Source organism: Nicotiana attenuata, unplaced genomic scaffold (genome assembly GCF_001879085.1).
Source record: "Nicotiana attenuata strain UT unplaced genomic scaffold, NIATTr2, whole genome shotgun sequence".
NCBI classification, from domain to species: domain Eukaryota; kingdom Viridiplantae; phylum Streptophyta; class Magnoliopsida; order Solanales; family Solanaceae; genus Nicotiana; species Nicotiana attenuata.
In genome coordinates this window covers 446,186-465,921 of record NW_017670660.1, presented here as the reverse complement: position 1 = coordinate 465,921, position 19,736 = coordinate 446,186, and the positions used below count along the sequence as shown (strand labels likewise).

The window sequence follows — 19,736 nt, the reverse complement described above, 5'->3', positions numbered from 1 at the left end:
TATATTGGCGACTGATACGCACCCTGTATTGAATATATCTGGGCTTATTGCCGTGTTTGGGGCCTTGTGCCGATCTGTAGCATCCTTAGAGGATGATTGTCATTGTGATAGCATGCTTTGTATAATCATTGATCTCAGTCCTGTGTTTAATCACTGTTATGAAACGCTAAGTCACTTTTCCTGAAGTTAAATATCTAAAGTATATTCTTCTTAATAAATTGGAAATTGGGAAAATTAATTGAATCTGTTACGTGACTCATATGCATATTGTGGACTGAGTATGGATCGGGCTGCACGCTGCAGCGAATCGTATGATTATATTGCGCTTGGGCTAAAGGAGCCCCTCCGGAGTCTGTACACACCCCTAGTGAGCGCCGTCGACGTTAAATGGATCGGGCTGTACGCCACAGCGTGTTCATGTGCATTGCATTGCATCCTTACATTTTACTGACTGTTATATTTGAAGTTGTTTTGTTGTTGGTTCGTAGTAAGGTGTAGGACTGTTAGTGTTAGCTTTGCTTTGTGGTATTTCGTGGATTTCTTATCTTCAGACATTTTATATGCTTATTACTCACTGAGTCGGTAGTACTCACCCCTACTCCCTGCACCTTGTGTGCAGATTCAGGTACACCGGAGGCTTAGCTGAGCAGTCCTTGTTTTCCAGAGCTATTCAGAGTTGTTGAGGTAGCTGCTTGACGTTCGCAGGACCTGACTACTCTTCCTATTTCAGTTTTATTTATATATACATTTCCAGACTTGAGTATTTTCTTTCAGATATTGTTATTCAGATTGTTTTAGAGGCTCTAAACTCGTGACCCCATGTCTTTGGGAGCGTCCTATGAGAATTCGTATTTTTCTCAGTATTATTCTATTATAAATATTGGATTATTATTCTAAAACTATTATAATCTCTTTAGATTGTCGGTTTGAGGTTTACGGTTAATTTGGGAACGATTGTGGTCTAGCTCGCCTAGCAATATTGTTGGGCGCCATCACGACCGGGTTTGGGGTCGTGACAAGGTGTCAAGTACTTAGGACAAATCCATGTCTAGGGAAATCCATCCCTCAATAATATATAAATTCTCAACCACTCGGTACTGTATATGACCCATGCAGCCTAGGTAAATCCATCCCGAAACTTATACAACACTGACTATTAGTCACCCAGTACCGAGGAAAAGGGCAAATCCAACTCCATGGAGAAATCCATCTCCAGATATCAAATACTTCGGACAAATCCATGTCCAGAGAAATCCATCCCTCAATAATATCATCCGCGCTCATTGGGGGTGTGCAGACTCCGGAGGGGCTCCTTTAGCCCAAGCGCTATAACAAGCCAATCATGGCATAAATCAATAAAACACGCTGCGGCGTGCAGCCCGATCCCATAACTGTCACTCATAATCAGGCTCTCGGCCTCACTCAGTCATCAATCTCTCCAGTCTCACCCACGGGCTCACAATGTCATGAAAACTGACTCGAAATAATAATATGATGTATCAATAAGTAACAACTGAGACTGAGATATGCTATGAATGCATGAATCTGCACTGAGTACGAAATATCAATGAAATCAGTGAGATGACAGCAAGAAACGACCGCTAGGGGTCCCACAATATCAGCATAAAGCCTAAGTATGATATCTAGCATGATGTACAGCTCAATTACTTTATCACATGGTGAAAATCACAAATATCAACAAAGTGGGCCACTAAACAGCGCCTTGGAAACAACAGAGCCACAACTCACAGGGTGCATGCCCACACGCCTGTCACCTAGCATGTGCGTCACCTCAACACCAATCACATAACACATAATCCGGGGTTTCATTCCCTCAACACTAAGTTTAGAAGAGTTATTTATCTCAAACAAGCCAACTTCAAATGCCGAGCAAGCCAAGTGATGCTCCAAGAGTGCCATCTCACGCGTAGCGACCTCCGAACGGCTCAAAACTAGTCAAAAGCAACTCAAATACATCAACAATGCTAAAGGAACCAATCTCAATCGAAAAAGGTCGAATATTTAATCAAAAACCCAAAATCAGCAAAAAAAGCCCAACCCGGGCTCGTACATCAGAATCTGACAAAATTTACAAAATCCGACAACCCATTCAATTACGAGTCCAACCATACAAGTTTCACTCAAATACGACTCCAAATCGGTGTTCAAAACTCCAAAATATACTTTATGAAATTTTAGACAAAACCCCCAAATTTCACTTTGAAATCATCAATCAAATGTCAAAAACGAAGATGGATTCATGAAATATAACCAAAATCGAGTATAGAACACTTACCCCCAATCCATATGGTGAAAATCGCCTCCAAAAATTGTACAAATCCGAGCTTCCCAACTCAAAATATGACCAAATGAACAAACCTTCCATATTAAGTAATTTTGTCCAATTGTTCTGCCTCGTTTTACATGTCAAATGATCTCGAAACTTACTTTTGATGCCTCCAATGGATTCCTTGTGAAATTTTAGTCAAGATATGCTTTTGAATCACTCCATTTGACCTTATAATGAAATAAATAGGTTGGTTTCAATATTTGGAAATGGTCCAGATTCTTAAATACGAAGCAGTGGCAATTTCGTAATTAATCTGAAAAAATCTAGTAACTCAATTCTTGGTAAAATGATCATAAAATCCTCATACGATTTCCAAATTCGACGATTCTTTTTTCTATGCCTCCGTAATTACAAAATGGATCCAATGCTTCAACCAAAACAGAAATTGGAGCTCATTTGCTTAATTTGGTACCATTTATGCTTGAAGAAACGAAGTCGAAACATAAGAAAAACGAGCGCAAAACGGCCCAAACCTATCCGAAACTCACCTGAGCCCCTCGGAACCCCATACAAACATACCAAAAAGTTTCATAATATAATACGGACCCACTCGAGGCCTCAAATCACGTATAACAACATCGAAATGACGAAACGCATGTCAACTCAAACTTAATGAACTTTCGAACTTTCGACTTCCAAAACTCGCGCTGAAACATATCAAATTAACTCGGAATGAACTCAAATTTTGCACACAAGTCCTAATACATCATACGGAGCTACTCGTACCCCAAACTACCGAGCGAAGTGCAAATGCTCGAAATGATCGGTCGGGTCGTTACATTTACAAAATCAATAGCTAGAGAATTTTATTTGGCATACTTAACTGAAGAATAGAGAAGATCATCCAACTAGTCTACAGTAGCAGTGGTGGTTCTAAAGGATCATAATCTTACGGTTCGAATTTTAACATTTTAATAATTGAATTGTTCCTCTGGTCACAACTACTGAATCAGTTACTTATAACATGGTTGTACAAAATTTTGGGGTATGATAAAGGCATACTCTTGGGTTCTTTATGGTGTGATCAGTGGTGCATCGAGGTATCATAAATGGATTTTTGCTCAAAGAATATCAATATTTAAATATGTATATATTCTACATACAGCTAGAATATAAATAAATTAATTGCACCTTCTACTATGTCAGGTAAATAAAACTAAAGACCTAGATAGAAGATGAGGAGAAAATAAAGATGAAGGTAGTGATGATGATCACTGATTTTGGAGTATATATGAGCCTTGACTTAGGAAAAAAAAATTCTTGAAGTATCCTTTTAAGTTTAGTTGAGTCATTAATCTGTATCAAAACTTATATTGATAACGAAAATTATAAATACTAGATTTATAGAAACTAAACCATACGATCAACCCATTTTCATATTATGAGAGAAAGTTTTAACTTTATACACGAAAAACAAACTGCAATATTAAAAAGTTTTACATAGAGAGAAGAAGGGAATCTGCAGGCTCTTAATAGGTCCAAAGAAAAGCTCCCATGGCAAACTTCCTCTTTTGGTTAACATTTCCATTGATGGGCAGTCCATACTGAGTAAGCAAACAGTCCAGCTTCCATTCTGGCATGTTCTCATATTCTGATCGAGTGTATCTTGGGTAATGCAACGGCATATGAAAACCATAGCCACAACGCTCTGTGCTGTGCTGGCTATTCGTGCCACCGCCATCGCCGCCAACGTTGGGCGGAGTTGGTCGTGCCATCGACTCCGTTCCACCACCACTCATTTTCTTTGAAAGTTTATGGTGATGTGGAGAAAAACACAGGGTTACTGGGGTATTTATAGAGGAAAGGAAAGGCAGTTCACTTTCTTCCTTTTTTTCCTTTTCACATACTAGTAGGTATTTAAAGTTAGAAAAATGTAGAGGAGCATTGTATTCACAACTTTTTCATAATAATAAGTGCAAACATAAAAGAAATTAAATTTTTCAATTTCACACATATATTCAACATATAATATATACATAAAAAAATTACCTAACTACACTATAACTTCAGGCAAAAGGGTGTTAAAGATGGCTCTGCCACTGCTATGTACAATTGTCTAGTTAACAGAAAATAAAAAGAATTAACTCGTGATACTGTGATTCAAATTATATATGACTTCTTAGTTACTATAATGTCCGTTGCGGACGACGGAATAAAGATACAATGTTACGCTTCTGAAATTAGTAAATTATGGATTATAGATAGCAGCTGGCACAGTTGAGTGTAAGGATTAGAAAAGATAATTGTCGACAAAAGATTAAACTACTCTGAATCTAACACACTTGGTACACCTATCAGTAGAAGATTGTCCCTTGATAGGGACATAAATTGGTTTGTTTTCTATAGCACGTTCGTACGTTACATGTTACTCTAGGGAGCAAAATTCCAAGACAATCTTGACCAACTGGTAAAATAATAAGTTCCACCAAATATATTACTCCAGTAAAGTCAGGTTGAAATTTTCTTCTATGAAATCATGTGAAAAGGTGAAAAGTTTTGGGGTAGTATTACATTTCTCGCGCTCTTCTTCTCTTTTTCCAGTTGTACCATATTTTTTGTATTAGAAAAATGAATAACCAATTTTAAATTATCAAAAGTGACGACAAGATGTTCACTACTAGAACCCTCTGTACTAAGATAAATAAGTAGTTATGTTCTTTGCACTTAATAATCTTGCTTGACTAATTGACTCTAAGAAATGATCAACATTAATGTTTGAAATCTATACTCAAGATTTTACAATCAATGTACAGTACAGGTGGGCAAGAAAGCAGATGTCCTTTCAGAGGCTAGCGACCACAGAATCCACAACTAATAATGTAGTGCAATTAATTCAAGAAAGCATTGAATGATTACCAGTTCACAAAATTGTGGTTGCCGTTCGTTCAAAATACTCTATGACCGGAAGCTGAAGGCACCCTATTTTGCTATTGCTTCTGCTCTTGTCTTAGAAAAAAAAACAGTGTCATATTTTTTTCTAGATCTAATCCTTATTATTCCAATTATGGTGTGTTAATTTAATGAGACATGTAAGAAGAGAGACATGATAGTTCTATGATTAAAGTTATCAAATATTTTTTCGTAAGGGTTGGGCAAAACTTTACGAGACAAATAATATGGATAGAAGATGAATATTGAGTCCGAAACTTAAATGATAATTTTTTGCACAAAAAGTATTTTTTTAATGTTTTAAAAAAAAAGTACATTAATGGGTATTTCGCAGTTTTATACTGCGAATTGGCTTAACGGATTTTTTGCCGTTAAGGCATTTCGCAGTATAAAACTGCGAAATATTAAAAAAATAATTTTTTATGATATTTCGTAGTACAGTACTGCGAAATAGGCTGATTTTAGGCCCCACCAATAATTAACTGACATAACAATAATTCAAATACATAAAACGCAGTATAATACTGCGAATTACTTTGAAAAATTGTACACCCCAAGGTCAGACTTGCCTTATTTATAGGCGCTTCAATTTTATAAAAATCCATTCAACACTTAAACTTCAAACATACGTTTATTCTCTCTTCTCCTTATCAATCAATTTTTTACAATGTCTGAAGTGCCAAAAATAAGGGTTTCACTGTATTGGGGGGGTGAGATTGTGGTGGAGAATAACTCTGTGAGGTATAGCTCACCTCCACAGTGTCATGTTAAATTGCCGCTTATTATGGAGTACGATACATTGGTATCGTTGCTACGTAAAAAAATGAGTGAGCGGAGGCGTTCGGTTAGCCTTAAAGTAACCGGTAGATTTCCTTATTCAGTGACTCCGCAGGGGTTTGCTTATTATTCTGAGTTTAACATCGAGGATGATGAAACTCTTAGAGATTTTTTGCGGATTTCGGATGAATACAGGGAATTTATTGTAATAAATTATTAGAAATGTACGTCAAGGTGGAAGAAGTTCCTAGTAATGAGGGCGTGCTTAGCAGGGATAACCCCCAGTCATCGGGTAGTTATTCTGGAGCAGCGTTTGCCGGACAGATTGGAGATGAAAGAGCTTGCCTTGATTTAAACTTGTCACCACAGGCGAATGAGCAGCCAGAAAATAATGTTTCCACTTTATATAATCAACAAGACGACTGGTAAACTTTAATTTTACTACGTTTTAGCGATTTTTTTTTCATGTTTTAATTGGATTTGTATTAGCACTCATATTTTTTATAGGGGGTACCGTCCGGATTTGAATTTTACAAGTTATGACCTCGCCCCTAGTTGGAATCTGCGTAGGTCTGGAGTATTGGACCACGATGGTCCATCTGGGAGTTATCACCAACCTGAAAATATCCATCATGAAACGTCAAGACAATACGACTTGTAAGTAAAGTGATATAGCGATATCTAAAGTATTTTTCCTGAGTATTGGGTAACTTAGGTTTTTGTTCGTTTTGTGCAGTGAAAATGAGCTTCTTGAAGCTCCTGGCCTCACACAGTTGCCCATAGACGACGTTTTTACTCGTGATTTGGCAGATGCGCAGAGTCAGGAGGATGATAGTGATTATGACAACAATGCGGATGAGTCTGGGGATGAGACACCCTTCCATGATGAGGGTGATGATGAGGAGGAGGAAATGAATGTTGAACCTGAGCTGACTAGGGAGCATGTTCCTCCACCTCCCGCTAGACCAAAAGTGTATGAGTCCCACGTGCCATTTCATGAGCGAAATATTCCCTACCTTGATAATTTGCCAAGCATGCCTAACGTTGATGCCCTAACAAGGGATGATGATGAATTACGGTCAGTGATGTGGGATGAATCTAGATCAGCTGTTCTTACAAAGGGCATGTATTTCCCCGATAAAGCTCGCCTAGTTAGGGCTGTAAAAATCTACAGTATAAGGGAGTGTCGTGAGATGATGGTAAGTGAGTCAACTACGGAGAAATACAAGGCTGTATGCCGTAGGTGGTTTATGGGTTGTCACTGGATGCTGCGTGCCACAAAGAAGAAATCAGGTTTGTGGAAAGTGGGTAAATTTATTAGCGAGCACAGATGTGAAATGGACACATTCAATGAGAATCACTTCAACTTGGATGTGGACTTGATTTCCCTTGTCTTGATTCCATTTTTGGAAGTGTCCATTAGGTTCAAGATTAAAGAGTGTATTACAGCCGTCCACCAGGAGTATGGTTGTACTATAACCAAAAGAAAAGCATATCTCGGTCGCAAACGTGCCTTTGAACTTATTTATGGCGACTGGGATAAGTCTTTTTCAAATTTGCCCAGGTACATGGCTGCACTGCAACACTTTAACCCCGGGACTGTTGTTGAATGGAGGAGTGAGCGAAGTCCGGACAGACCGGAATATATATTCAACTATGTATTTTGGTCATTTAAACCAGCAATTGATGGTTTTGTGCATTGCCGTCCTGTAATTTCCATAGACGGTACTCATGTCTATGGAAAGTATGATATTAAGCTTTTGATTGCAGTTGCTGTAGATGCCAACGGACAAATATTTCCACTAGCTTTTGCCATTTGTGCCAACGAAAGTGAAGAGACGTGGACGCAGTTCTTGAACCACTTGAAGCAGCACGTTGTCAAACAGCGTTCAGGTATTTGTCTAATATCTGATCGGCATGGTGGTATTTTAAGTTCTGTACGTCACTTGCCTGAATGGCAGGAACCATATGCATACCACCGTTACTGTGTGAGGCACCTGAAGGCCAATTTCCAGAAGAAATTTCCTGACAAGGCGTTGCATGACTTAATATGGATGGCTACAACTGAGCACCAGCAGTGTAAATTCACGAGGCGCATGGAAGCGATCCGGCAGATAGAACCACGAGCCTATACTTGGTTGATGCAACATGACCCTCAAATGTGGACATTGCATGCTGATGGCGGCAGACGATGGGGAGCCCTCACTACAAACGTGTCGGAGTCATTCAACGGCTTGTTGAAGTCTGCCCGTGGACTGCCTGTCACTGCCATGGTCCGCATGACTTTCAAACAGAGTGCGGAGAGGTTTGTTGAAAGGCATGCAGCTGCATCGTCATTGATGGACAGGGGTGTTGAATTTATGCCAATACCCATGACAAGATTTGAAAGGTACAGGAGGCGGGCACAGTGGCATTCGTTTCTTCAGTATGATCATGAACGGGGTGTTTTTGAAGTTAAGACCGCTATCAACGGACACCGTGGGAATAATCTACAGACGGTGAATGAAAATAGAAGGTTATGTTCATGTGGGAAATGGACCATCTACCATATGCCGTGCCCACATGCATTGAAGTGCTTTCAACAAGTTGGATATGGGGCAACAAACTACATTGATAGGCAATACAGTGTTGCAGCATACGTAGACACGTATAGTGGGAAGTTGCATCCATTAGGTGCTGAGCATTATTGGCCGCCAGAACCTTTTAAGTTGGTATGTAACAAGGACTATTTGCGCAAGCTAAAAGTGCAAAAGAGAACGCGTATACGGAACCAAATGGATGTTGGTGAGTCCGTTTATGCGCGTAAATGTGGCATATGCTCTCAAACTGGACATGACCGTCGCAAGTGTCCTTCAGGTGGTGGGCGTGGCGGTGGTAATCCTGGTGCAAGTTCGTCCAATGTACCCAACTATCAAGCATCTAGTCCTTTATTTTGAAAAAGCTGAGAAGCATGTGAAACCCCTGTTTCGTGTCAGGGTCATTTAATATGTTATTCGTAGTATAATACTACGTTTTGTGGATTTGACATGTCCTGCTGAAAAAGCTGAGAAGCACGTGGAAACTCTGTTTTAAGTCATTGAAATTTACTATGTAATTCGCAGTATTATACTACGTTTTTGTTTGAAATCTTGACTATAAATAACGGTTGCATGGTACTTATATTCTTCGCTTAATAAATTAAATTAAGTATGATTTTTGAAATTGGAGATAATAGTTATGTATGGGTTCCAGGCTTGATTTTTGACGCCCGGTACCACCGAATAATTCTTAATTATTACAAGTCTCAATTTCTACGCTAAAAGGCTCTACATTTTACTACGCTAAAAGGCTCTACATTTTACTTCGCTAAAAGGCTCTATATTTTACTTCGCTAAAAGACACTATATTTTACTACGCTATAAGGCTATACAATATGAACATAACATCAACAATACAAATAAACAAAATAAATAATATTATTTAACACAAACAATCAAGTAGCATTCTTAATTATTATAAGTCTCAATTTCTACGCTAAAAGGCTCTACATTTTACTACGCTAAAAGGCTCTACATTTTACTTCGCTAAAAGGCTCTATATTTTACTTCGCTAAAAGACACTATATTTTACTACGCTATAAGGCTATGCAATATGAACATAACATCAACAATACAAATAAACAAAATAAATAATATTATTTAATACAAACAATCAAGTAGCATTTTTGGTCACAAACATAACATAAATTCGGATATCAAATAAATCAAACCGGGTATATAAAAGAAACAAAATTAAACACTAACATAACAAAAATTCACATGGAAACATACTAAACAATACAAATGCATGACTATATGAGTTTCGGCATAAACTAAATTGAAATACCTCGATGTAAATATTATTGAAATCGAATTTTTGCACCCGAAACACGCAATCCAAAACTTCTTTTGTGTGTGGGACCTACACTTCTTGCTCTTTATGGGACGGATAGGGCCGAAATTTTTTTTTTTTTAAATTGTAGCCGGGGTGGGGGACCAGAAAGTTTGAGTTATATTTTTTAATGGAGATCGTTTTCTGTGGGAAGAAGACGACCCGTTTTTATATTAGGGCAATTCGTAGTTCAGTACGACGAATTGTAGTTCGCAGTACTGTACTACGAAATGTCATTAAAAAATTATTTTTTTTTAAAACTGCAAAATGCCTTAACGGCAAAAAATCCGTTAAGCCAATTCGCAATATAAAACTGCGAAATACCCATTAATGTACCTTTTTTTTTAAAATATTAAAAAAGTACTTTTTGTACAAAAAATTATCATTTAAGTTTCGGACTCGATGAATATTAGCTACTTGGAATATTTTCAAGACCACCATTGGTGGCTTCACAACTGCAGGCTGCCATTTTTAATTTGTCGGTCGAGGATGGTTGTCTTGTCGTGCATGAACTGATGTAGATGCCTAATGAAACTACTGTGACTAGCCTTTCAAAACTAACTTTATTCTGATGTTAAAGCACTACCGATTTTTTCCTATTTGCTATCAAATCAATAGGTGCAACTATTGCATACAGTTGCTATCAATTGAGACCACAATTTACTCTTACTTTTAGGTAAGGGAGGCAAGTGGGTCCCGGTCCAGGATCAGGACCGCCCCAGGATCACGGACCAAACGGGCTTCTGGGCCTAAATGGGCATGAACCGATTAGAACAGTATACCTGGGCCTGGTCCGGGCTTCTGGGCCGGTTCTTCACTATAAGACCGCTAGGCCCGGGACCGGACCGGCCTTGGCGGGCCAAAACGGTCCCAACGGTCAAAATTCAAAAAAAAAAAAAATCCGTTGGGCTTTGAAAAATCTGGCCGTTGGCCTTTAAAAAATAGTCGTTGGCTATTTACAAAATAGCCATTTAACCCTCTACCCCCCCCCCCCCCAACTTTGTTTTAACCCCAAACTTTTTATAATTACACGTTTTCCGTATTTTCAACTATAAATCTCCCTCATTCTTTCATTTTTCTTACAAAATGATCAATCTATCAGAATCTCTCTCTAATTTTTTTCTAATATTGTTACTATTGCTTACTTTATTGTTACAATTTGTGAAAAAAATTGTGAAGTTGGTAAAATGAAGTCTTCAAGTCTTCAACGATAATCAATTTTCAACAAGTTGTTCGTCAGTTCGGTAAACTCGTTCCAACTCTTAAATTTTAATATTATAATTTTGTTTGTTTTATTTATTTTTTATTGCTTGATTAATTAAGATGGCTTCCTTAAAATAAACTTTTGGTAAAAATAAGGGAAAATTCAAGAGTGGCGAATCTAGTGGTCAATTTGTTCCTCCTCCACTGCCCCGGCTCCCCGACCCAAACTCCATATCCGTCCTACACATGCTATTCTGATAGCGATAATGTAACGACCCGACCTGTCGTATCAGGTATTACCGCCCCGTTTTCCTCATTTATTGCTTCTTCATGTTTCATTATCAGCAACGAGTGAGTTAGAGTTGAATTGAATTGGTTTGGATAGGAAATGAGACACTTAGTCTCTTTAAGGAAGGCTTGAATTGGAAAAGTCAACTGGACGTTGACTTATGAGTTCGAAGGTTCGGATGTGATTTCCGATGATCCGGTTAGCTTCGAGAGATGATTTGTGACTTGGGAGCGTGATCTGAATTGGTTTTGGAGGTCCGGTGTAGAATTAGGCTTGAATTGGCGAAGTTAGCATTTTGGAGAAATCCGGTTGATAGGTGAGATTTTGATCCGAGGGTCGGAATGGAATTCCGAGAGTTGCAGTAGCTTCGTTAGGTGATTTTGGATATGTCTGCAAATTTTCAGGTCAGTCGGACGTTGCTTGGTTGGATTTTTGATCAAATGCGAGTTTCGGAAGTTTAAAGAACTTAGGCTTGAATCCGATGAGAATCGATAATTTTAGTGTTGTTTGATGTGTTTTGATGATTGGAATAAGTTTGGATAATGTTTTAAGTCACGTTGGTGCTTTTGGTTGAGGTCCCGGGGGGCCTCGGGATGATTTCGGATGGCTAACGGGGAGTTTTTGGAATTTCATACAGCTGAAGGCATGCTGTTTCTGGTATTCTCGCTTCTGCGGGTCTTGGACCGCAGAAGCGGAGCCGCTTAAGCGGAGCTATGATCGCAGAAGCAGTCCTTGAGGGCTTGGCAATTTCCGCAGAAGCGGAAGGCAGTCCGCAAAAGCGGACATCGCAGGAGCGGGTGGTGACCACAGAAGCGGTCCTGAGGATTTTAAGTTAGACCGCAGAAGCGGTTATTTTTCGTAGAAGCGGGAGCCGCAGGTGCGGTATCCCAACCGCAGAAGCGAAACCTGGCTGAGTTTAAGTGAACAGTGTTTTCACGATTTTGAAAGAGAAGAAACATTTTGGACTTCGGACTAAGGAGATTTTGGGCGATTTTTGAAGAGGGTTTCGAGGGCTATCATCAGGTATGGATTCTTAGACTTAGATTATGATATTATGGTGTAAAATCATGGATTAACACTGAAAATTCAAGGAATTAAAGGTTAAAAATGGAAGTTAGAGTTTGAGAAAATTATGATGTAAAAATGGAATTTGGAGGGTCAAACGAACTCCGATTTTGGTAAATTTTATATGTATGGACTCGAGGCGAGACGAGAAATCCGGTGATGTAAATTTCATAATTTTTCGAGAAGCGGGCCCGGGGCTCGGGTTTTGCTAGTTTCGAGATTCTTGCTAATTTTTGATTGTTTTCGATTGGGTATTGTTCCCTTAGCATATTGTGATGTATTCGCTCTGGTCTTGGTTAGATTCGACGCGCGTGGAGGCCGATTGAGGGGCAAAGGCGTCGCGAGCTAGGGATTTCACCGGTCCGAGGTGAGTAATACTTGTAAATGATATCCTGAGGGTTTGAAACCCCGGATTTGCACATCATAGTGATGTATTGTGGTGACTTGCACGCCAGGTATGAGCGTGGGGGTAGAGCACCGTTGGGGATTGTGACTTAGTCCGTCCCGGTTTTTGGTTTTATTGCGTAATTGACTGAAACTACTTGTTATCATCATTATTTGGGTTGATTGCTATATTTGGGCTTCGTGCCAATTGTTTGAATCCTTCAGGGATCGATATCACTGTTTTTGCATTACTTTGCATATTATTTTATCACAGTCCAAGGTTTAAAATACTGTTTAGCAAACTTAGCTATCTTTCTAAGATTTGAAAACCTAAATGATATTTTACTGACGTTTTGAGTTGAGACTGTTATTTTACTATTGCCCAAGGGGCTTATGTGCATTACTGGACTGAGGATGGATCGGGCTGCGTGCCGCAGCAGTGTGATATTGACATTGCGCTTGGGCTGTAGGAGCCCCTCCGGAGTCTGAACCCCCACAGTGAGCGCGGGTACCCAAATGGATCGGGCTGCGCGCCGCAGCGGTCATATGCATTGCATTGCATTCATGCATTGGTTCCTGTTTGTACTACGTGTCATGACATTTAGCACTCTCATATCATTGGCATCCATGCTATTGCTTGTACTGTTTACCAGACGCCCTGGTGTTAACTGTTTGTGGAGTGCTGTGCCCGAGGGGCTGACTTATGTGCGGACTTGCACTATCTGATTACGCGTTCATTTGCTTGACTGTTGGAAAAGGATGTTTTCAAAAGAGGTTTTAAACTGAGCCAGATATTTTCTAAAGGATTTTCACGGTTTTACTGTTTTCTCAAAGAGTGGTACTGTCCTATATAGCATGATGGAGTGCTCTTACGTGATTTCTTGCCTCTCAGTTATTATTTACTCTTATTACTCACTGAGTTGGAAGTACTCACTTTACTCTCTGCACCTCGCGTGCAGTTGCAGGTATTGTTCACCCGGTAGCGGGTTATTAGGTGATTGAAGGTATGGCTATTGTAGCTGAGTAAGGTGACCGCCAGCGTTCGCGGCACCGGATGTTATCTTTTGATTTCTAGGATTTTTCCTTATATATTATTATTGGCCCTGTAGTTGTGTTCAGGTTTCTTTAGATGCTCGTGACTTGTGACACCCCGGTCGGGTTGTGTTGGGTTGTACATACTGGTTATTATTGTCGTTAAGCTATATTTATCTATACATTTATGTTTAATAATTGTTAAAAAAACGGATTGGGTTAGTTGGCTGGCCTTGTCTTCACAAGAGGCGCCATCACGACCGGGTATGGAAATTGGGTCGTGACAAGTTGGTATCAGAGCCTAGGTTACTAGGTCTCACAAGTCATGAGAAGGTTTAGTAGAGCCTCGCGGATCGGTATGGAGACGTCTGTATTTATCCTCGAGAGGCTGCAGAACCTTTAGGAAAACTTCACTTTCTTGGAATTCTTATCGTGCGTACTTGATTCAGCTTGAGATATAACTCTTGAAATTCCTTCCACACGTCTGTCTGCGCACGCGAGCGCTTCGTTCTGTATGTGCCTTGATGGCTAGTGATTCCCCAATCAAGGGGCGAGATGTAATCTCCGTGAGTTTGATGTTGGGCCAGTCTGGAGGACTTGAGGCCGGATCTTTGCCTATGGATTAAGCATTGAGGTGCTGATTGTGTGAGCAAGTGTTTTGAACTTATATGTTCAGTATTGTCCTTATTAGCCGGAATGGCGGTTGGATATCCATGTGATGAGTATGTTAGTACTGCGAGATGTATCCATGTGATCTTGGTAGTGACGAAGGAGTCTGCTGAATAATAGATGAGCTGTTAAGTGTTCGATTCCTGTTGTGATTTGATGTGTAGTCCGAGTTATGGGTGCGTGAAGAATATTTTTGTGTCTCCTAGCTGGGGAGTGAAGTGCATTACGTGTGGCAGTATGATTTCAGACTCGGGAAGACTAAATGACTGTGTTATGTGTATGTCGATGGAAGGTGTGCTGAAATACTAAATTGAGGTAAAGCAGGTGGGTTATCTCCTGCGGAGTGTTCTTAAGTGGCATGGTCCCTATGTGTATTCTAGAAAGATCTCATGTGTAATTGAAGAGTACGTGTTGAAATTTGATAAATTCGGGTCGCTCAGGGGAGTGGACTCAACCGGTATGGGGATGAATGCGAGATTTGTAGAGGATTTCAGTGCTAGATGATCTGTGCTTTCACAAAACTTGTAGATGATTTGAGTTTAGTCTCACTATGATATTGTGACATCATTAGAGTAAAAGTATTATGGGTTATCGAGTGTGTCTTGATATATGGCTTTGAGCCAAGTTGGGGAGGTTGTTGTTGATTAGTTGATCGCACGGTTATGTGCTATGTTGGTTCCGTTTCGAGGTATGCTGGCAAATTAGTTCTAGTTGCAGAAATTGAGCCGAGGATGGCATGAGTGAAGCAAAAATTTCGACAAAGGTTATATTATGTTCCATAGAGTATGAGAATTACGGAATGTCTAGAGTCGTTGTTGGTAAAGAATGCTCGGTGCATAGAGCAGGAAGTTGCTTGGTTGTATTGGGATGCGGGTCTCATTTTACGGTATCGGAGTGCCAATAAAGCACGAGTGGTTCTGTTCGTTAAATCAGGTAAGTTGTAGATGAATAAGAGTGAATGACTCTCGAGAATGGTTTTAATGTGTTCAAGAATCTACATGTAACACTCAGGTGTTTTAAGGCTGTGTATGTGACTAAAGACAGTGTTTTCAATAGAAAATGTCAAGACTTGTGGTATTTTTATGTTGATCATGGGATCCTATGTGTCGGTACCTGGAAAGTAAAGGAAGCGAATTTAGACTCGCAGAAAGTTCTTCAGAGTAAAGTATTCGGGAATGTGGTATTTCTGGGAAACAATTGAGAGGGTATTCAGTGGCCTATGGGTCTTAGACAGTGTGGTCTTATGTCCGAGTCTCGTGTGGTAAGCTTGGATTGAGGCATTGCGATGCTACACGAGGGAGAAATATCAAGTGGATGATGAATCAAAAGGGAAATTAGATAGATGGAATAGCTTGATAGTAGACCGAATCGGTATGGTAAGGATATGATTAATTCTTCGTATGTGTTCGAGGCAATGGACTTTTACAGGTATTGTGCAGCAAGGCTCTTGAGTTCTGACAGCTTGCTTGGCTTGGTTCGGGTAAAAGGATACAGTCCTGGCAGTTTAGCTTGTGCAATGGAATTGTAAGAGAGTTCTTGATAAGTGTTACCGTGGTTTAGAGACGTATATATAGTCTATGGGCATGCGAAGCATGGAATGTGTAATGATTTCTCTTCTGGATGGGATTGAATGGAGAGTTCTTGACTAATGGAGTACATAGATGTTGGTGGTTAGGAAAAAGGGAGATGGAGTTCTCGTGTTATCCTAGTGGGTTATGGTATACGCGGTATGTGGTGAAGAATTGAGATTTGCGTGTTCGAGGATTCAGTTCAGTTAAGAATGGAAAGTCATTAATTCGTAAGCAGCACGGGCAGCTGCAGGTGATTAAAGAATTGATCTTCAGACGATTAAGGAAATGGTATTGCTATTCTAGTGATTTGACGGGGGTATATGTTCAGTAAAAAGGGCAAGGTGATGTAAGTTGAGGATGCTACGTTAGTATGGCGGTGTTTCATGCTTGATCGACTGCTGATATCTGAGTGTGGTTGATGGCACAGGGGAATTTTAGAACATCTTTCGTGGAATGATTGGGTACGTGAAGTGTGATATGTGTTCATACGGTGGAATCTGGGATCAGGTTCAGTGATTTGTGTGCTATACGGAGTCGGAGACTGGGAGTTCTCATGTTCCGGCTATGCAGTGGTTGTAAACCGTGTGTCATACCGGTAGCGGCCGGAGCAGATCTTTCTTCGTTGGTATGTTAGATTTTGGATATGATGTTGAGATGTATACTGGTTGTCTCAGTGTTGGGTTATTCGAGACTACTGTGCCATGGACTATGTCGGAAAATGCCACAGGCTGCGTGGCGAGGTGCATCGGATTATGTTATAGCAGAGTGTGTTGCATTCCAAAGGCCAGTGGACGGCTGGGAAGGATTGCTTTTCTTAATTGGGCCTTCGTGGCGGATGTCATTGCAGAGGTTCTACCATTGATTTAGTTCCGGTATTGAGGGACTTTTTTTTCGGATGCGTTTCTTGTGGCCGGGCATGTCGCCGGGTGAGATTGTGGATTTCGGTATTTATTTGGTGCCGGGCACCGTATTGTACGGCTCTGGCAGGAGTCATAGTAGTAGAAGGAGCAGCTTCAGGCTTCCTGGTATTGAGTTCGTTGGCAGGCTAATGTGGCTACGTATTTAGCTTGAGTTAGCTTGGTTAGCCCCGAGCTGTATTGCTGAGGGATAGGTTGATTCGATTGTTCTTGAACTGGTTGGTGATTTGGGAAGATCTATGAGTTGTTTCTTTTTCTGTGCGGTGAGGGTTATGATTTTCGGACTGTGGGCACATATAGTGCGGTGCTATCGAGATTCATAGTGGAAGTTGAAGGGGGGACCTCAGTTGTGTTTGAGTTTTGTAGCTTACAACGCTATAAGGCCGGGCAGACTTTAGTGCTCCCGGTATGTCGCCCCCTCCTCGGCCCCAGTTTTCCGTTCGGGTACCCCAAGTCTAGACCAAAACCCCAGGATTTAAACCTAGAAAAACACAGCTTCATGCCGGATCCCTAGTAGGAACGCTTGTTTGCATCACATGCATTTGACTTAGGGGACTCAACACAGGGGTTGGGTCCGTCTAGGACAGGTGTACCCAAAATAACAGACCATCTTGATGCATCCTATGTGCTATATGTTGCATTCCTTCAAGGGTAAAAGGGTCATTTGGCGGACCAATGGTAGTTGAGGGAAAATGAAAAAAAAGGGAAAAAAAAGGGTGAAGTGTGAAGATAAAGCGAGTGGGGCCAAATTATGTTTTCTGTCACATTTTTGGTAAGAAAAAGGGAGCTTGAAAATTCAAAAAAAAAGATTTTGCACTTTTTCATCACTTTCCGGAAATCAGAAAAAATCAATAAAAAAGGAAAAAGAAAATCCAAAAATATTTTGCATGTTTCATCATTTTCAAGGAAAAGACAAAAAAAAATGTTTTCTCTAAATTAGTTGTTTTTTTAAATTCTCGCCCGTATCCAATCTGTCCGAACTACGCATACCTGATTCTCGTCTTTCGGGGCGTGATACGTAGGCAACCCACATAGGGTCCGGTCTTCCTAGTAAATCTCAGGTTCTTGACTTTGCGGGGTCTTAGCCAAATTTCGCACTTCTAGCCACCTTTTGGTTAAATAAGTCACTTTGCAAAAATAACCTCAATCATGTCTTGCATGTGTCTAGTAAGGAATGTTATTGTCTCACATAGTGTTGGTTTAAGTTTTCTCATACAGGTGTGGATTTACTTGTCGGAGTTTGAGCATGACATACACCCCAGGATCACTGCATTCAGGAGCTGCTCGAGGAGCCATTTTATGTTTTTGGGTCAATTATTCATGTTCTACTTTTTAGTCCTGTATAGTGGCATTCAGTCTTTAGGTGATGTCAGAGTTTGTAATAAGTCTAGTTGAGTTTGCCTAGTCTTTTGTTATTCTTATTTGTATTTGGAGATGTGTTACAAGTCAAAAAATCCAAAAAAAAGAGAGAGAGAAATTTTGTGTTTTTATATTTTCGTTATAGGTTTTCTTTAGAATATTAATTTTAGAAATGAAAAAAAATTCCTCTGAGGTGGTTTTTTCCTTTAGGCAATTAATATCAAAATAAAAATTGCTTTTATATTTCCTTTAGTATATTAAGACTAGAATTCAAAAAAGGAAATTTTCTTTTAGTACCTTTTTAAAAAGTTTTCTTTAAGGTACTCAAAAATCCCAAAAGATTTTCTTTTGAGGTTCTTCTTTGGGAAACTAATGAAAAATAAAAAAAAATCCTTTTATTTTTATTAGAACTTTAGGACGTTGTACATAGAAGAAAATAAAAACAACACGATTTCCTTCCTAAAAAAAAGTCAAAAATATTTGTCTCTTTTAGAATTTTTCTTTAATAGAGAATTTGTGTCAAAAGGAAAAAAAAAAAAGAAATGCCCGTTAAGCTTGAGTTTAGAATAGGTCATAGAACATTAAGTCAAGAAAATTCAAAAAAAGGGATTTGCTTCTTTTATTTCTCTTTTCTCATCAGAGTAGTCATTAAAGAAAAAGAAAAAAAGAGAATGTCAGTTTGTTTACTTTATTCTCGATCTTCTAGAACTACGCAAAAATCTGATTCATGCGGGGTCATGATACGTAGGCAACCTACATAGGGTTCGATCGAATCATTTTTTTTATCTATCTAAAGAAAAAGAAAAAAAAAGAAGAAAAAAAGAGAACAAAAAGAGAAAAAAAAAGAGGTGAAATCATGGGATGTGAGAAATGAGAGGAAAGAAAAGAGTGATAGTTAGAGGGAAAAAGAGGAAGGAAATATGAGCAAGCAAGTGCTAGAAAGGCAAAGTAAAGAGAGGTTGAAATGAACAAATTGGGATGATGCCAACTGACCTTGGTACCCTCGATTAGAAGCGATAACTGTGGCTAGATGTACTGAACATAAAGTGAGATTATTTTATGTTAAATGCCCTAACGCTAACGTGATGGCTTAATTTTGTTATATTCATAGCAGAAGGGTGGTTGGTTTGTGGTTTTAAGGTGGTAACTCTTCTCTACAACACAACATCAAAGGCAATGGCAGACAACAACAGAACTGGGTTGGTTGATACGGGTGACCGAAAGCAGTTGGCGGAACAGAACACTGGTTTGGCTGATGAGGCAAGGATGTTAAGACAATACATGATGGACATGTATCAGGCCTAGATGAATGGGAAGGCACC

The 19,736-nt window shown here is 39.6% G+C and overlaps 1 protein-coding gene across 1 annotated transcript; it reads right to left on the bottom strand.

The window, feature by feature from the left end:
- Nucleotides 1–3,694: 3,694 nt before the first annotated feature.
- Nucleotides 3,695–4,163, bottom strand: LOC109241990. Its single transcript, XM_019408818.1, has one exon. It carries the CDS (start codon nucleotides 4,087–4,089, stop codon nucleotides 3,820–3,822), a length of 270 nt encoding a protein of 89 aa, XP_019264363.1. The 5' UTR covers nucleotides 4,090–4,163; the 3' UTR covers nucleotides 3,695–3,819.
- Between the last annotated feature and the right edge of the window lie 15,573 nt (nucleotides 4,164–19,736).

What these genes read in the sequence shown, in the direction of transcription:
- LOC109241990 (XM_019408818.1), bottom strand. Translation starts at nt 4,089, where the DNA reads ATGAGTGGTGGTGGAACGGAGTCGATGGCACGACCAACTCCGCCCAAC.